The 17,826-nt window shown below is 38.3% G+C and overlaps 1 protein-coding gene across 7 annotated transcripts in view; it reads left to right on the plus strand.

Annotated features, from left to right (window-relative positions):
* The window catches only part of LOC306876886 (abl interactor 2-like), a 32,421-nt gene extending 14,936 nt beyond the window's left edge, over positions 1 to 17,485 (plus strand). Inside the window, exons 2-11 of one of the 7 annotated variants that reach the window (XM_079428328.1) lie at positions 1,949 to 2,116; positions 4,957 to 5,133; positions 5,863 to 5,960; positions 7,879 to 8,028; positions 10,485 to 10,606; positions 11,882 to 12,115; positions 12,469 to 12,627; positions 13,098 to 13,184; positions 14,071 to 14,235; positions 15,593 to 16,683. In XM_079428328.1, the coding sequence (XP_079284454.1) occupies positions 1,949 to 2,116; positions 4,957 to 5,133; positions 5,863 to 5,960; positions 7,879 to 8,028; positions 10,485 to 10,606; positions 11,882 to 12,115; positions 12,469 to 12,627; positions 13,098 to 13,184; positions 14,071 to 14,235; positions 15,593 to 15,768 (1,536 nt within the window). In that variant the 3' untranslated portion in view covers positions 15,769 to 16,683. Of the gene's footprint in view, positions 1 to 1,948; positions 2,117 to 4,956; positions 5,134 to 5,862; positions 5,961 to 7,878; positions 8,029 to 10,484; positions 10,607 to 11,881; positions 12,116 to 12,468; positions 12,628 to 13,097; positions 13,185 to 14,070; positions 14,236 to 15,592 lie in introns of all 7 variants that reach the window. The other 6 variants (XM_079428329.1, XM_079428331.1, XM_079428330.1 and 3 more) reach the window with 6 other exon arrangements.
* Positions 17,486 to 17,826: the final 341 nt, after the last annotated feature.

The raw sequence follows: 17,826 nt of genomic DNA on the forward strand, positions 1-17,826 counted from the left end.
TTTATTTATTTTAATTAATATTTAAGAAATTGTAAATAATTTGAAAATGGATTAAAAAAAATAAATGTGTAAAGAAACAATTATACTTTAGATGACAAAGGATTTTTCACAAATAAATATTTAATAAAAAATATAATTAAAAAGGAAGTAAACACTGTAACCAACAGGGCACTCCGTATTCTGGGATGTTTGTGTTCATTGGGAATCATATTTTTTCAAATAAAGCCAAGGTAACCCTCATTTTACATACAGCACACAGTGAAAATGACCTGAATATGGCAGTGGTCAAAAGCATGAAGCGCAGCATAATTTGAAATCACGAGTTTAATGTTTGTCGATCGCACGTCTCCAGTGAAGCTGAACTCTCCTCCTGTCCGCATTCAATTCGTCAATTCGTCGAAGTTGAATGTTCATTAGTCATTCAAAGGTTTGTTTAAATGATATTTAATGCGCATTTGCTGAATGCTGAAGGCATTACAATGTTTGCCTTTCTATTACTAATAATATAAAAGCAATCGTTATATTTTTATACTTTTTAATTCCTTTGTTTAACAATTCTTTCTGATTATTAAACAGACTTTTATCCGTATTAGACAGAACTGTTAATGACGACAGTGAATAAGATGGAGAATGTGAGCGCTGTGTGCTCAGGCGCTGCCGTTCCCAGGGTGTTCAAAATAAAAGTCTGTCGTGCCGTCAAAATAAAGGTCCCGTCTCCAACACATTGGCCAAACAGAAAAACTTATTTGCCGATATTTGAAAAAATGACAGATATCGGTTGATATATCGTCATTGGCGATATATCGGTCGACCACTGTTAAATTACATTGTATTATGAAATAATTGGTTAATTTTGCATAATCTCTCAATATATGACACCAGCAACCTGTCTGTACAATAGATCTCGTTTGTCACTGAAAAGTCTTTATTAGTGAATATAAAAAAATTTTGTGCTGGTTTAAGGTGGTTTGAGATCTACAGTGGTCTGTTGTTGTGTGGGGTTTGTTGAATGTGTGTTACAGCGGTTTGCAATCTGTAATAGCACATTCAGAAGTATGTGAGAGGCGACATCCAGTACCGAGTACCGTCCTGGGACAAAGACAGGAATTGTGTACACGCACGCGTACACTTTCTCTCTGTCAGCCTAGGGATCAAAGCCCGGGTCATGTGACTGTGCAGCTTGATGTCACAGAAGAACTGCTTAGATCCTGACATTCCACACCCGGGGCGTCGCTAGTCCCGTTTTACTGGGGCACGAGCCCCAGTAAAATATTACTGACAGTTTTGTCTGATGGTGGTGATTACTGTATACTAACCTGAGAATTAGTTTCAATTATAGTATTTTAGCAATAATCTTGTGTGTTTTCTGCTCTGTAAAATCAGAACTAGTGATTCCAAACTTGTTAAGTTTGTTCTTCTAATTGATTACATGGTTACACAATAAGGCCTGAAATTGTTTATGATTCAGTTTGATTCATCCAGACACTTTACTCAGTCACACACTGAATCCCAGCTGTCAGCAACTTTTTAAGACCGAAACCAGAAAGTGCTGGATAAGGTGGATATTTACCATTGTAAAAAACTAAACTTGCAAACTGCTTGTCAGTGAAGAGAGCAGCTTGTAAACAACTAATTTTATCCATTTGATTTGGCTTGATTCTGACTCGCAAGGTCCCAGTTTGATTCTGTTTTGGTTTCATTGAGGAAATGATTCAGTAAAAATTATTTTAGTAGCAGTGTCAATTTTGCTTGACAGATTTTGAGAAAACTAATGGCTTCTGCCGTTTGTTCATTGCTGTGTTAAAAAAATGCTCCAACAACAGCTCAGTTGATTAAACATGAGTGGAGACAACATCAAAAATCACTCGGCGTACTCCAATATCACACTTTGAAATGGCTGAACAGATTTAATGGTGCACTGACTATTGCTCTTTTATTACTCCATCAGTCTCCAGACAAGCACGCTGCTCTAGAGGAAACAAAGAACTACACCACTCAGTCCCTGGCCAGTGTTGCCTACCTGATCAACACACTCGCCAACAATGTGCTCCAAATGCTCGACATCCAGGCCTCCCAGCTGCGCCGAATGGAGTCCTCTATCAACCACATCTCTCAGGTAACCTAGCAGCACACCACACCTCCCCATACAATCTCACACTCTGGGCTATATTTACTGAAGAACGGCTGACGGCTCGAAGAGTCTGCTAGGAGGTGAGAGGTAAATGACTGTGACATGGTTAGGTAAAAGGGAGATTATAAGAGGCTCAACATTCCAGCTTTGCAAGGACAGTCTGACGCTTCTGACTCACCTGTAAGTACGTTTCTGCTACTGACTATTCAAACGTGAGTTTGAGCAGTGTAGAGTAGTGCTTGTTGTTTGTCGTTTCTCTGATCACAAATGCAGACATGGTAATGTTTACGCGGGGCAATGCAACATGATGCATAAAAAGACAGTATAAGTCATTATAATCAGTAATTATGTCCCCACAGGATGCAACAAATGCCTTGCTTAGTCTTGCTTTTGTGTTTTAATTGTTCAGATCTTTGGTTGGCTGATCAGACAGGATCCTTGTCCAGTCACTTTTCGAGTTAGTCGATCTCATTTATTCTGTAATTAAACATCTACCCACAGAATCACAGACTGTGAGGAGCTGTAATTCAGATGCAGTGTAACTGCAGGGATCTGGTGCGACTGCTGTAGTGTTTTGTCACCCAAAGATACAAGCAAATGTTAATCACACATACTCATTTATGTGTTCATGCCCCTGCCTTCTCTCTTTTCCTCCATCACCACTGCTCTCTCTTTCTCTCTGTATCTCCTCTACCACTTGTGGGAAATTCCTCCCTGTGGCGTCACATCTGGACTGTTATATTACACAAAGCTCTGAGCTTAACTATTCACAGTACCACAGAAAACTAGACAAGAGACCACACACAAATATGATTTTCATTTACAATGATAAAACGCATGACGATTTCTCCAGTTCAAAATGGAACGAGGAAAGACATGTTTTTTATGAAATGCAGTGAAGTAAAAAGTACATTAAATAATGTATTTTTTACTCCACTACTTTTCATAAATTATGATTTGGAAGTTTCCCAAAATAAAAATACTCTGGTAGAGTACAGATACTTGGAAACTGTACTTAACTACGGTAATGAAGTAAAAATACTTAAAGGCCCACCTCTGCATTTCTCACAATATTACTGTTTTCACTGTATTTTCTAAATGGATATGGAATGAAAGATAGCTTGCTTATCTTTACTCGAGCATAATCTATAAGTCCACAAGTCACACTAACAAGAAACTATGCTTCTAACCACAGGTCAAGAGCTGCAGTTTCAACCACACAGCTTTGCAATGCTATTTGCTAATGTTCGTTGGAACTATGTTTTTGGGAAATGCTATGTTGTTAATCACGGAACTTGCGACTAGGGCTGTGCGATATGAAAATATATATCGGATGGACGAAATAAAAAGTCTATTGTTTCATATTATGTTCTATCGTTTATTTCGTGGTGTCACAAAATACATTGTTTGCGGTAATACTTTTTCATCGTTCTTTACACGCCACCACGGGGCATGAAGGTTGAGACAGAACCAGGTTGAGAACAACCAGAACAAAACTACTTCGAAGGGACTACTTCTGTAGCATGGGCATGCATTTTTAAGCACTGCAGTTTTAAAACAACCGATTTTAAGCCGTTGAAACACAAACAACAGAGCTATATGTGTGCACCGTCTCTGTTTCTGTGTGAGAGCACCGCGTATTTTTATTTTTTTTGGCTTTGAACAATTACATAAACACTTACATGCATCAGAATCCCCGTCTTTGCAAGTATTCTCATAAACACAGCGATTTAGGTCTTAAGAGAGAGTAAACAGCTGAAAGAGAAAACTCGTATGTAATAGTATATTGGATCCAGACTTCGGTCTTAAAGGGGAAGCTGTCCAGTATTTGTTCTGTCTGCCATTCATATCAATCATAACACATTGCTAGAAAATCTCTCACTGCTCTTGACTAAATCACTTTTGTAACTTTAATAATAAGAAATTTTAAAATCATAATGATATGTGTATATATATGTATATGTATGTATATACATTGTTTTTGTTTCTTCCGTTTTTTTTTTTTTAAGGCTTGTATTAATTTGATATTGACATCGGTGACAAGGATTATGAAAATTCTATGATATCAAAGATTTTAATATCATAACCTTTTTAAAAGAAAAAAAATGACTATATCATGATATATATATATATCTATCGTTATCGTGATATAAGATTTTGCGACCATAGTTTGCTAGCTGCGCTTCTGGGAAATGCATCCCAGGTCAACAGCAGCTGCCTATTTCTCCATCATGGATGATTTATCTCTTCCTCTTTTCATTCTTTTTTTTTTTGTCTCCGTTTTTCTGACCTGTCTTTTCTCGACTGCCCTCATTTGTGTACTCGGCAGTTTCTCTGGACTCGATCCCTATTTACCATATCACTGTCACTTAATGCTGAATATCATTTAACTGTGTTTGAGATGCCAGCAGCGGCTGCTTATCCCCCCTCCGTTTCCTCTTATTTTTTATTTAACAGCTGTCAACAGCATGGGCTCTAAAGCGATTAAACACAGCGGCACAACATCTAATAGAGCTCTTCTCGTGAAGTGCTTTTGACACGATCCTCTCCCAAATTGCCGTATGAAATGAAACAGACCTCTCACAACTACACGCTTTAATAATTTGCCTCACATACTCTGTGTTTTGTAACCTGCTTCCACAAATATGAAGTTTAAAGAGGCCATCATTTTTGCTCCAATGCAGTACCACTGTAGCTTTAAGGCTTTTGTATGCAAATCTATTATATCATGAATGCGAATGTGGTTATAGTTCTTAATGACCCAGTTTGGTTTTAGTAGATTTCAAAGTTCTTTAAAATTTTCAAACTTTTATTTTTCCCTCAAGACGGTGGACATCCACAAAGAAAAAGTGGCGAGGCGGGAGATCGGCATCCTCACAACCAATAAGAACACCTCCCGCACGCATAAAATCATTGCTCCAGCCAATCCAGAGAGGCCGGTGCGGTACATTCGCAAACCTATCGATTACAGCTCGCTGGACGATATCGGTCACGGTGTGAAGGTAGGACACGGGCTCACCTTGAGAGGAACGATTTTTCTGACTAACATGTTTGTTTTGAACTAACTGCCAGAATCTGACGTGGGTTTTCTTTGTGTCTGAGATGTGACTAACCTCTCTGTGCTTCCTCTCACCTCTGTTCTCTGCTTCGCTCTTGGTTTAAGTGGTTGCTTAGGTTCAAGGTAAGGGCCTTTACAGCTGTCATATGATCAGGTGACACGAATGGAGAAGGAATAAGGTTTGATTGCTTGGTTCATATGACCTAAATATGGACTGATATTCTGTATTTGATTCATTCTAGGATTAAAGTCTTGTCAGTTAATACAAAAACAATATTTGGATGCTCAGAAATGTCATATATATATATATATATATAGTACACATTAATGAAGAATGGAGGGAATAATAATTGAACAACCATTTGGCAATCATCCCTGTTTCTTCTCTCATCCTTTCCATATCACATTTGCATTTTTATCATTATTGCATGTTGCTCAGGAGTAAGTGTGTATGTGTGTGAGCTTGTTCTGTTTGTTTGGGCTTTTCTTTGTTTTCTTTAAATTCTAAATGAAATAAAACACTTTCTTGCAGTCTTTCTCTCTGTGGCTCTACATGTTATGCGGCTGTTCTGGGCTATTGTCAACTTTCTCCTGCTCTTCTGTGAAACAGATGATTTTGTTCACAGCCAAAGGCTGTTTTTGATGACGTAGATTCGATTTGTTATTGTCATAGGTCAGCACCCAGAACATGAAGATGGGCAGCCTTCTTCGCACCACACCTCCCACACAGAAACCACCAAGCCCCCCAATGCCAGGCAAAGGCACCATAGGGTATGTATATGCGCTTTGCAGCTCTAGCGGTCACGAATGAGAGAATGGCAGTGAATGACTCATTTCAAGTGTTTGCTCATAATACTCACATCTCTGAGGTTCTTGAGCAGCATGAAATGTTTTGATTTACATATATTCTGGAAAGTTTGTATGATAAATGAAGTGAAAGACAAATTCTACTTGACTCGGCACACCTATGCATTTGTCATTATTACAGTAGTAATTTCCAGTATGTAGAACATCAAGCATGTCCAAACATTTGACTGGTCCTTTGTGATTCTTTCAACTTATCAGATCATTTAAAACAATGTTTTTTATAATAACATTTCTACAACAACAGTGAGGTTTTTATTTCCTAGTAAAAGCCTGGTTTTCAGTGTAGGTCACACACAGCTGGAGTTCAGGAGCACATGTGTGGGTCATGTCTTTAGTCCTCAGGGAGACTTCAGCTTCAGCCCCACAGATGACATTATCCTTCACATCCCTTGTTTCCCTTGATGCCAGCCAGTGAAGAGCCTGATTTTACATTTGGGTCAGAAAAGAAGTGTGTTAAATTCGCTTCTAAAATTGTGAAAGCGTGAAACTGTGATTATGAAAGATCAGATATGCTCAGTTTTTAAAGTGTGTTCATTATTAAGATGGAGCTTGATGTTTGAGCATCGAGGACAGAGGGTGTGTCCTGCCCTGTTTTCTGAGCACTAGCTGTGCAGATTGGCGCTCTTTTGGTTTCCTGTGTCGTCCCATGATGGCTGGTCATTGCAGGCCAGATTGTGCGCTGCTTAATGGACAGGTCAGCAACACAACACAGCTAAAGCTTGTTCCCTCATAAAATGCATAAGCAAGTGATGGGAAATTGTAAATCTGTATATATCTGTTAAATCTGTTGGGTGAATCTCACAAAACTTGTCAAGATGTCAATAGTAGCCTATTAATAAAGGACCATTAAGATTTTCTTTGCAATTTATTTTCATGACACTTTTTTGGGTGGATTCTCATTATTGTAGTATTTGTTGTACTTTATGCTGATTTTAAAAATGACTGTATATAGTTTACTGTTATACAGTAGAAAAATATGTATTACAGTTGTGGGAATATGATTGTGCCTGCACACATTATGGTAATCTGGGGTTGAAATGTCCTTTGTAATGAAAATGTCACTGCAAAATATCATGATTTATTTAAGCATAGATTATTTATTTACTTATATATTTTTGGGAAGAAATGTGACTTTTTGATAGATTCATTGTGTGTCTGTTAGGTTTTTTTTTTTTTTTTCTGTGAGGATTTGTCTACTGTTGCTTTAGTGTCTTAATTTTCTGTCAATTTATTTCTTTAATTTTAGAAAGGTTAATTGTTACGTGTGCCATAGTCAAGAAGCACATTGTTTTGGTAAAAATAGCACATCTTTTAAAGTCAATGAAAAACATTAAGAGAAAGCAAGGTTGAGTACTTCTAAGATGCAGTTTTTCCTGTGATGAAGAGACAAATTAGTTGATTTAAAATAGTAATGAATTGTTTTAATTAATAATGTATGCTAATAGTTTATTCTTGTTGCCTCAAACAGAAATGTCTGTTTTCTCTTTTGATTCCAGAGAAAAAATGTGACACTGACTTCACATTTTGTTTTCACAGATTTAATTGCTATTTCTCACCTGCACTTTCCTGACCTCAGATCCAAAATGCTTTTTCACAACCTTGAAAATCATGTATGGAATCCTTTAAAAGAAACCCGAAATCATGCTGTTGATGGATTATAACTGTTTTGCTTTGGAATGCTAAAAATTCTGATTGTAAAATTTCAGATATTAAAGCAAAATGGTTTTCTATATAACATGGCAGCAGATATTTCAGTTTTCTAGGCTAGTAATTGTCTGATTAAGCTTTCCCAGGGTTATTGACCTGCGGTCTCTCCCGACAGGAGACACTCCCCCTACAGAACGCTCGAGCCAGTGCGGCCTCCGGTGGTGCCTAATGACTATGTCCCCAGCCCCACACGCAATATGGCGCCCATTCTGCAGCAAAGTCCTGTGCGCACGGCATCTGTTAATCAAAGGAACCGCACTTACAGGTACCATTATCCTCATCCTCTCCTCTCTGTCGGAGCAAACCTCTCGCACTGCTCTCAGTGTGCATGCATGTCTCTCTATTTACTGACTTAAAGCAGTAAGGGACCTTTTGGCACCTATAGTGACTGAATGTACATGTATTTATTAGCTAACATTGATTAGTTGGTTTTGCTGCAGAACTCTTTCACACAGACATCGCTTTTCCTCAGCACTTCTAAAACAAGCATCGCTGATTGTCTGCACAATTGCATAATCTGAAACCCTGGCAACCAGTTGCGAGTGACGTTAGCAGTGCTCACATAAACGCATCATCAGTCACGGAGGATAAAGACGCCTAAAGATGCTCTCAGATGACTGCAGAGCCTCTCCTTCTCTGACATTTTCTCTGTCTCCCATCTTAAACTTTTCCTTTCTTGTTTGATTTTTCCTGAGGATTTTAAAGATCAAGTCCTGTACATTGCAGAACAAGCACAGATAGACTTGCAGATAGTTCTCTCTCTGGGACTTTCCTTTGAAGCTCAGACCTTTTCAGCTGTGTCTGAAATTGTTACCACTCTCACTTGTTCTCTTTTGATCTCTGTGCCATCTGCAGGGATGCCTGCAACGTTTTCATTTATGCATTTGGCTGACACTTTTAGCTAAAGCGATTTTATAATGTGTGTTTCCTGGGAATCGAACTCTGACCTTGTTGTTTTTAGCATCCTATCTTTTACTTGAGCAGGAACACTATTCAATACACTCTCCAACTTGACTGAAAACAATCCTTATCATTTCTCATATTTTCACCTTGAACAGTGATTGTTTTCTGAAGTCCTCCTACATGTACGACTGCCTCTTGTCACTTAGTGGAGCATCCGAAAAAGAGCATTTGGTGCTGTTTTCCCCAGCCCTCTCCCATCTGTCTGCCAGTTGGAAATGTTATTGAACATCTTGGACAAAAATAACACCGTTTGTGCCCTCCTGAAGGGCTGATGATGTGAATATATTCAAATTCTTGTTTGAGAACACTTAAATATCCTCAAAGCCTTTACAAACAGAGCTCAGCCTTAATCTTCCATTTAAAGGCTACAGAAAGTTGCTGGAGCTTTAGCTCTGTGGTAGCACACGTGATCGTAACACATTGGATTTGTAGCATTTTAAGGATGGTTTTGAGTCCAGCCTCTGTTGTGTCCAAATCTCCTTTCCCCTAATAATTTTATAATGAGGGTGAATTGAAAGAAAAGACTTGGCCCTTAGTTCACCCCAAAATAATCAATAGAAAAAATAAAAAAAATTGCATACAAGAAATTAAGATTTAATTCAAAAGATGGACTCTTGGAAATAAGGTTGGTTGTTATGCTATATCTCAAATGTCTTAAATGTTATGCAAATATTGTGCAGTCCAGCAAGTTTTAATGCCTCTAAATAGGCTTTCTTTAAATTTGCGATGTAAGGGAACTTGGTTGTTAATTGTATGGAGGCAGATCTGAATGTGAGCTTGCAGTCAATCATAAAGGCACCGAAATACTTCGTGAAATCAAAGGTCGAACAGGTATGATGTCATTTCAAACAAAATTAGGCCAAAATGAAGGAGTTTGTTTTGAGAGTTCAAATCAGCTTTCCAGGGTTAACTTTTCAGAAACTTTTCAAACTTTAAACTACTGATAATGGGATGCAAGCTAACAGTAAAGCAATGCTTACATATTTCAAACTCTGAGTAAAGAACAAAAAATAACTTTGCTGTGACTATATTGGGGCCTTAAGAAAAGAGCATTCAGCATATGTCTCCAAAAAGAAGTCTGTCAGTTACACTGGATGAGCAAGTGCTGACATTTTGAACATAATTACTAGGTCAGAATTTTTACAGTCGTTTAAACTCAGATCAGGAAACATGCATTAAAAAATAGGTGCATATCTATTTCATGTAGACTAAGAAAATAATTTATTGCTGCTAATTCTAAAGATGCTGACAGTTCATTCTTCTCTTCAGCCATTTAATGTATGTCTTGTCAGCTGCTTCAGCTCTATATTTGCCTGGCATTGCTGTGTGTCTTTCTTTTCATCTCAAAAAAGTGTCTCAAGGACCTTCATCTCGTTACTGATTGATTTGTGGATTTCTTCTTGCTCTTTTCTCTGCATCTCAAGCACATGATCTCATTCAGTCTGTGCTCCATGTGCTCAGCATTTGTGCATTCAGTATGAGTCTCTGCTGTTGCTCCTCCGTTCTTTCTGTGACTCACAAATGCTGCCATATGTTCTTTATGTCATAGACACTGAACCAACCCGTGCTGTTGTGTGTTTTCCTGTCGTGTGAGCTGTTGGTTCATCTATGTATCTGTGTATGTGTCTGAGTTTGTATGCTTGAGAGCGCTTATGAATCATCTGTTTTGTTGTCTCTGTGTGTGAGCCTTTGGATGTCAGTATGTGTATAACATGAGACACATGTATGTGAGGTGTGTAATCTGTAGCGTGTGTTCAGCAGTGGGAGCAGTGGCGGCAGTCATCCCAGCAGTCGCAGCAGCAGTCGTGAAAACAGCGGCAGCGGCAGTGTGGGTGTTCCCATCGCTGTTCCCACACCCTCTCCACCCGCCTTCTTCCCAGGTGACATCTTCACAGAAAGCACACTTAACATAAATACCACTTGCAGTCTGGCTGCGGTCATGTGTTTTTTGATCAGTTATGAGCTAATAACTGGCTTTAAATCAAGATTCAAAAGCTAAAAACATTAATGGGATAGTTTATCCAAAAGATAAAAAATTTTCTTTCATCTGTTCTCCCTCATGTTGCCCCAAATTTGTATTTTTTGGTTTTTATGGAACACAAAATGAGTTTAGTTATATTTCCACAGAAAACTTTTGACGATACAAGCAAGAACTAATACAAATTGTACGCAGTTCTTGTCCTTTTATGATGTCGACTGCTAGAAAAGATGTTTTCAAATGTATGTAGTTTTCAGTCAAGATTTCCAGTGAACAACTGTTTGAAATATTGGTCTATTCTTCACAAAACTATTGTATAGCTTCAGGTCATTTACCCATAGGTTGATAGAATAACATTCACATTTATGTATATCCAAAGTGACTATTTTCCCCCATGTATTCCCTGGGAATTGAACCCACAACCTTGGGTATTGTGCACTATTGTTGGAGCTACAGGAACAATAAAATATAAGACTATTTTTATGGTACTTTGAACATTTTTCACTTTACTGTTTACTTCTGTGCATTGAAAAAGCATCTTGGATGACATAAGTAAATATTTAAATACAATTATTTGGCTGAACACTGAATGGACAGTGAAACTCGGGAATCACAGTTTTTACTGTCAAATGACTGAAAGAAGGATTTGTTTTTTAATGAGATTTGCATGCATCCAGTCCTCAAGGGCCACTGTCCTGCAGAGCTTCGCTTTAACACACCTGCCTGGAAGATTCTAGTCATCCTTAAGACCTTTATTAACTAGCTCAGGTGTGTTAAATTAGGGCTTGAGCTAAAATGCTGAAAGGTTGCACTACAGGAGAAAGATTAGCAACCACTGATATACTTGGTCTTCACAAAAGAATTGTGACTAGATTTTAAGCTCAGTCTTTTTCTATCATGTTCTCTTAATACTTAAGGCCAAAGTATGCTGCCGTTTTTATGCATATGCGAGGGAATACAACACAGTGCATGTGACACAATTTTTGTCACCAGAATAGAACGTGCACCATCCGATTTTTGTAACTGCGTATGTGTACAAAAACGAAGTATACTTTGGGCTTAAAGCAAGTCTTCTTCCTGACATGCCCTACATTAGTTCCCTTTAAGTGAAATGCAAAAGCATTTCTCATTTAGTTTCCAACCTCTCTCCTTTTTTTTTTTTTTTTTAACCCTCAAGCTGCTGGTGCCAGCACACCCTCAGCTCCAACTAACTCCACTCAGCCTTCTGTTACGTCCTCTAATTTAACCCCCACGCAACCCTCAGCCAACCCCACCTCAATCCCTGAATCTCTCCCCACTCACCCCGACTCCACTGAGAGCTCTCTGACCCCAGATAATGGCTCTCCTCCCTCTCAACCACCCCTCGCTTCAGCTGAAGCTAGTGCTACATCCAGCACCAACCCTGGCACAGGTGAGTCCGCCACTGTCCGGCCCATTTCCAGCCCATCAGTCACACATTCTGCCCTTCTTTCATTCCCCACCTGCTGATACATCACCTTATTCTGTGGTGAAGTTTTTTTGTCTTTGTGTCCTACTCATTGTGCTTTCTCATGAGTCTCTCAGGCTGTTTTCACACATTGTTTCATTGTTTTTTCCAACTCAAACATTGTCATTTTAAGTCATTGATAAAAGTACCACTGCTACTTCACTGGCAGAGAAAAAAGTTAAGCAAGATTACGCGTTTCATTATTTTGAGTGTCATGTTACTTAAAAAAAGTCTGCAGTCAGTGTTTTCTCCATCTCATGGCTGTGTTGTTCATGCAGGTGGTCCTCAGTTCTACAGCATGAACAGGCCCGTCCCCAGGCAGATCGCACCCACAGTGGGGGGTTCGCTGCCGTATCGCCGGCCGCCCTCAATCTCGGGTCAGACTTCCATGCCCTCCAGCCAGCAGAACGGAGGGCCCTATTACAATCAGAACCAAGGTACTGCTCTCACTATTCAGACCTGACGTCTTTCAGAACATTTGTTCTGGTGATTCGTCGAAGGCAGTTTCATTTGTTCTCTGAGACTGAGTTTTCAGTCATGGACCCCCAACCTGCAGTTTACTTTCTTTTAACATTTGTATTTGACACACCATCATATCTTTGCTTTACCACATTAGTTTTTTTCTGTAGTAACATCTCTCTCATCAGGTTCTTAATGATAATGTGCAGTTAGCATAGTTAGATTGGTGTCTTGATGTATAAATGGGTTAGTCGTTCAACTCTTTATCTGTTGTAGATCTTTTCTGTTCCAAGGTGACCCCCTTCCTGTTTGCCAGACAGTGTTTGCACACTAAACTAAACTGCCTACTCTCTTCTGTTTTTCCCTTTCACATTCACTTTCTTGGTTCATGCTCACACACTCCCCCCTTCCTCTGTTTCTCTGTGCTTTTTGTGGTCTTGTGGACTAGCCTCAGTGGCCCCACCTCCCCCCTCCGTACTGCAGATCACACCCCAGCTTCCACTGACGGGTTTTGTGGCTCGCGTACAGGAAACCAGTAAGTGGCTTTGAGCTTCTCTGATGAGACCCTCCTGCATTCAGAGACACACGTTCAGCTCAATGTGGCTTGTCATTGCAAGGCATGCTGTTGAAAGCATGAAAATATATCCTGGTTTCAGAGCTGTCAACTGATAAAAATCTTCTTGTTTTTAGAAATTAAAAAGGCTTTATATTAATGTTATATGTGACCCTGGACAACAAAAGGGACAATATTTGTCTGAGATACAACTATTTGAAAATCTGGAATCTGAGGGTGCAAAAAACTCTAAATATTGAGAAAATCTCCTTTAAAGTTGTTCAAATGAAGTCCTAAGCCATGCATATTACTAATCAAAACTTAATTTTTGATATACTTATTGATCAAAATTAAGAATGTTTTAGGCAGCCCTCCTTTTTAAGAGAATTTTACATATGCCCTATGGGTGTAACAACATATTGTAGATACGAGCATTTTACGTTTATTTAGTATTATTAATAAACTAATAAAAAAATGCAATATTTAAAACTTCTTAAATGTGTGTAATCAGTGCAAGCTAATGTGTCTAATGTAATTCTGTAGTTTTAAAAGACCAAGTCCAAGCTCAATTTTATTATGCACCCCTGATGTAATACCAAATTAAACATTTTGATGAGCAGTTACTTTTTGTTAATTCATTTAAAAAATTGCATTCTTTTTTTTACGCAGGTGCATTCATGTGTATGCGTCTGTCTGAGAATATTAGGAGTCAAACTTACATCACTGTTTCTTTTACACAGTAATCCATTCAAACATCCATATCATAACTTACCTCTTGCGCTTTCTGCATGGATCCATGAGCTTGCATGACCTTCCCTTCTAAAGGAGTCCTGGTCTGTGAGTTTCCTGTTCATTTCTCATCTCTCAGTTTCAGATGCGCCTCCCCCTTCAGAAGAGCTGGTTTTTGAGGAGACACAAAACCCAGTTCCACCTCCAGAAGCCTATGAGGAAGAGGAGGCTTCTGTGGTGGAGTACAGTGACCCTTACGCTGAAGAAGACCCACCCTGGGCTCCACAAACTTACTTGGAGAAAGGTGCACTGAACATTTTGATGAAATGTTGGTTTGTAAATCATATTTGACTACATAACTGCTGCATGTCACGGTACTGTGCACACATGAAAAAATTGACAGTTTTAATAATAAAATTCTAGAAAGTCATCGCTCCACTACAGTGATTGGGAGCTATTAAGAAGAAAAAGGAAAAAAAAAATGTAGACTTTAATAATGGGCTATTATTATAGTATCAAATAAAGGTTTTAAAAAATGTATATTGATATATACATACACAACTATCCGTACTAGTCGAGCAAGTAGCTGGGTCAAATGTTTACCTTGTATAAATAAAAGTTTGGATTAACTTGATTCTGCTAATTTTCACATTTTTAAAATATCCATCAGTTTGACAGATAACATGCGAGACAAAACCATTTTAAATTATAGCATTTAAATGTTCCTAATTTTAAATAGTGTATTTAAATAATAAATAGGATATTGTTGTCCTATTTTCAAATAAAATATATACATTTATTAATTGTCCAGGCAATAATAGACAATCATGAAACTGACCATGTGTTCCTGGGTTCGTAGGATCACAGAACTCAATCCCCCACCATGAATAAATCACAATACAAATGCAGTGTGTATTTGTTACAGATGTCCCCATGTGCATTTGCGCAATTACTCTCCAAATAGGGCTTCATTCGTAACTAAAAGAATGATCAAATTAGCACAAAAATGTAATAAAAACACGTGTTTTGTGGAACCGTGAATGACTGGCACTCAAATTCCCACATAGTTCGATGCTGATAGCTATGGAAGCCCGTTTCCGCCATTGAATAAAAAAGTTAATTGCGACTTTTTGTCTCACAATTCTGACTTTTTTTCTCATAATTGTGAGATATAAACTCGCAATTCTGAGAATATAGACCCCCCCCCCCCCCCCCCTCAAAATTTTATTGCGAGTTTCTCACAATTCTGAGAAAAAAAGTCAAAATTGTGAGATATAAACTCGCAGTTGCGAGAAAAAAAGTTTCTCGCAATTGCGAGTTTATATCTCACAATTCTGTGGGGAAAAAAAAAAGTCAGAATTGTGAGATGAAAAAGTCCCAATAACCCTTTTTTTTTTTTTTTCAGTGGTGGAAACGGGCTTCCATAGATAGCACTGTGGGCAGCACGCCAACATACATATAACGGCGTTGCGCTACAGGCATCTCGAATTCAAATCCAGACTCATGGACCTTTCCTCATTCTGCTCCCTATCTCTCTCCCACTTCGCTTCCTATCAGTTCTGATCTGCCTTATCAAAATAAAGGCAAAAATTAAATCTTTAAAAAAAAATTCCGCCTCGTCATTTGTAACTTGACTCTCTCTTTGTTGTTCCTGCTTTCAGTGGTGGCAATCTACGACTACATGCAGGACAAGGAAGATGAATTGTCTTTCCAGGAGGGGGCTATCATCTATGTCATTAAAAAGAATGACGATGGCTGGTTTGAAGGTGTGATGAGCGGCACTACAGGACTCTTCCCAGGAAACTACGTGGAGTCCATCATGCACTACACGGAGTGAGAGTGTCCTCCGCCCCAACCCTCGACGCCCACCAGCGCTAATCTTACACTGCAGAAGAGTGCATGTGTGCATACAAACCATGCTAATAACAGGCCGTGAGACTTCAGAGATGAGAGGTGCAACTGAAAAGAGGAAGCGATGTGAAGCTGAACATCCAGACTTCTGCACCAAGACTGAGAAAACACTATTAGAGAAATAAAATTATATTAATAAAAGCCAATAATATGTTTACTGTTGAATGAAGGATACAGAGTTTGAAGTTCAGGATATGCACAAGCTAGATTTAGTGTGGGTAGATTGTTTTTATTTTTCCACATTTCATAACCTTTGCTCATTCCACAGCATTGAGGTATTTTGGAAGGCAGCACGGGGGCTGACTGATGTCTCTGAAACGGATTTGTTTTTTTGAACAGCCTGAGGTGGGTTCAGGGTGTGCTTTACAGTGAGGTCATTACATTCATGTTGTATTTTAAGGAACGAGGAAAGTGTGGAACTGAACATAAAGTAGCTTTCTATTTATTACATATTGCGACAGCTCAAGGTTTTTTAATTTGTTTTGATTAAGTAATAGAATTGTCAATTCATTGATTTATCCTCTCCCATCTAATTAAAATCAGTTTGAGCCAGATTGATGATATAGGACATATTTGCACAAAGGTCTCACCTTGGTTTTACTTTTTTAATCATTAAATATATTTAATGTTTATAATTTTTTTTTGCATGAGAATCGGTCAGCCCCAACACACATGCAGTACTAGACATATCTAATAACCTCATGAACTTAAAACTGTTTTACTTTTTGTTTGTTTTACATTTAAATATTGTCATGATGCTAACCGTTTGGTTAATACTTGATAAGTGTATGTAGTGCTTCATAGACTGCATGCTTAATAAAAATAAACCTTATTTACATTTAATTTTTTTTTCCTTTCACATTTTATTTATAGGGTTCCCATAATCATGGAAAACCTGAAATATCTGGAAATGTTTAACTAGTGATTTCCAGTCTTCTCAACATTTTCTACAGTTGTTCTGAAATATTTCATCAGCTAAAACCGCAGCTATGCCTGTGTGACACTTCTTTCTGGTTGTGAGACATTGAGACACAGTTGGTCTATTCATGACATTGAAAAATCATCCAATAATCGTGATCATCTAGAAAGGTTAAAAAAAAAAAGTATTTAATTAGTTCATGTTTTTGTTCTCGATGACCTCTTATACCTAGTTTAAGACATTCATGTTACATGAACAGTGTCCAAATATATTACGGTATTAATTTGGCTGCTCTTTTCATGTTTATGCTAAATATATTGTGCCATTTTGTAGTAGTATTGTGCCATGTGTAAGCTACTATTTGACAATCACTGCTCTCTTTCTCTCCAGCTACTAAACAGGTTTTGCAGTTTTCAGGTCCTAAAATAAGAAAGCCTTCAGTGCGTCTCCATCGTGAAATTTAATTTGAATCTTATGTAAAGAACAGATGGAGTTTGTTTAAAGCAGGGTAGAGCCAGGTGAGCGTATCTCTCTCCACCCAGCAATATCTGGCAAAATGTGATGTTTAGAGGGTTAATTTACCTCTGTCTGAAAGCACATCAATCTAAACACCAGTGCTGACAGATGTTTTAATGAAGACTCATTTTTGTAAACAATTAAACCCAATAACTATATTCTTGTGTGCAAATATATGTGTGTATATAATAAAAGTATGGACTTCAGTATTTCCATGTGTGAGAGGATGCAACTAATGTGCAAGATCTCTGTTAAATGTCTCATGTTTGGGATACACGCCATGTTCTTTTTCAGACTTACGTAACTTGGCAGCGAACAGGGGTCCAGATGGCTTGAGACGTACGTAAGATTGCTGGAGGTTTGCACACTCAGACGCCTACAGGCTGTTAGCTGCAGAGACAGAGAAGAAGAGCACTTATTCTGCTTTGATGAAGCTATGAGATTCTCTACATATATGCATGCTTTTTCACATCTTTATACAGTGTTATTTTATTTTTAAAGTAATAAATAGAGCTGCAGTATCCACACAGCAAAAATTGCAACTACACA

The sequence above is a fragment of the Barbus barbus genome (assembly GCF_936440315.1).
Source record: "Barbus barbus genome assembly, chromosome: 11".
NCBI classification, from domain to species: domain Eukaryota; kingdom Metazoa; phylum Chordata; class Actinopteri; order Cypriniformes; family Cyprinidae; genus Barbus; species Barbus barbus.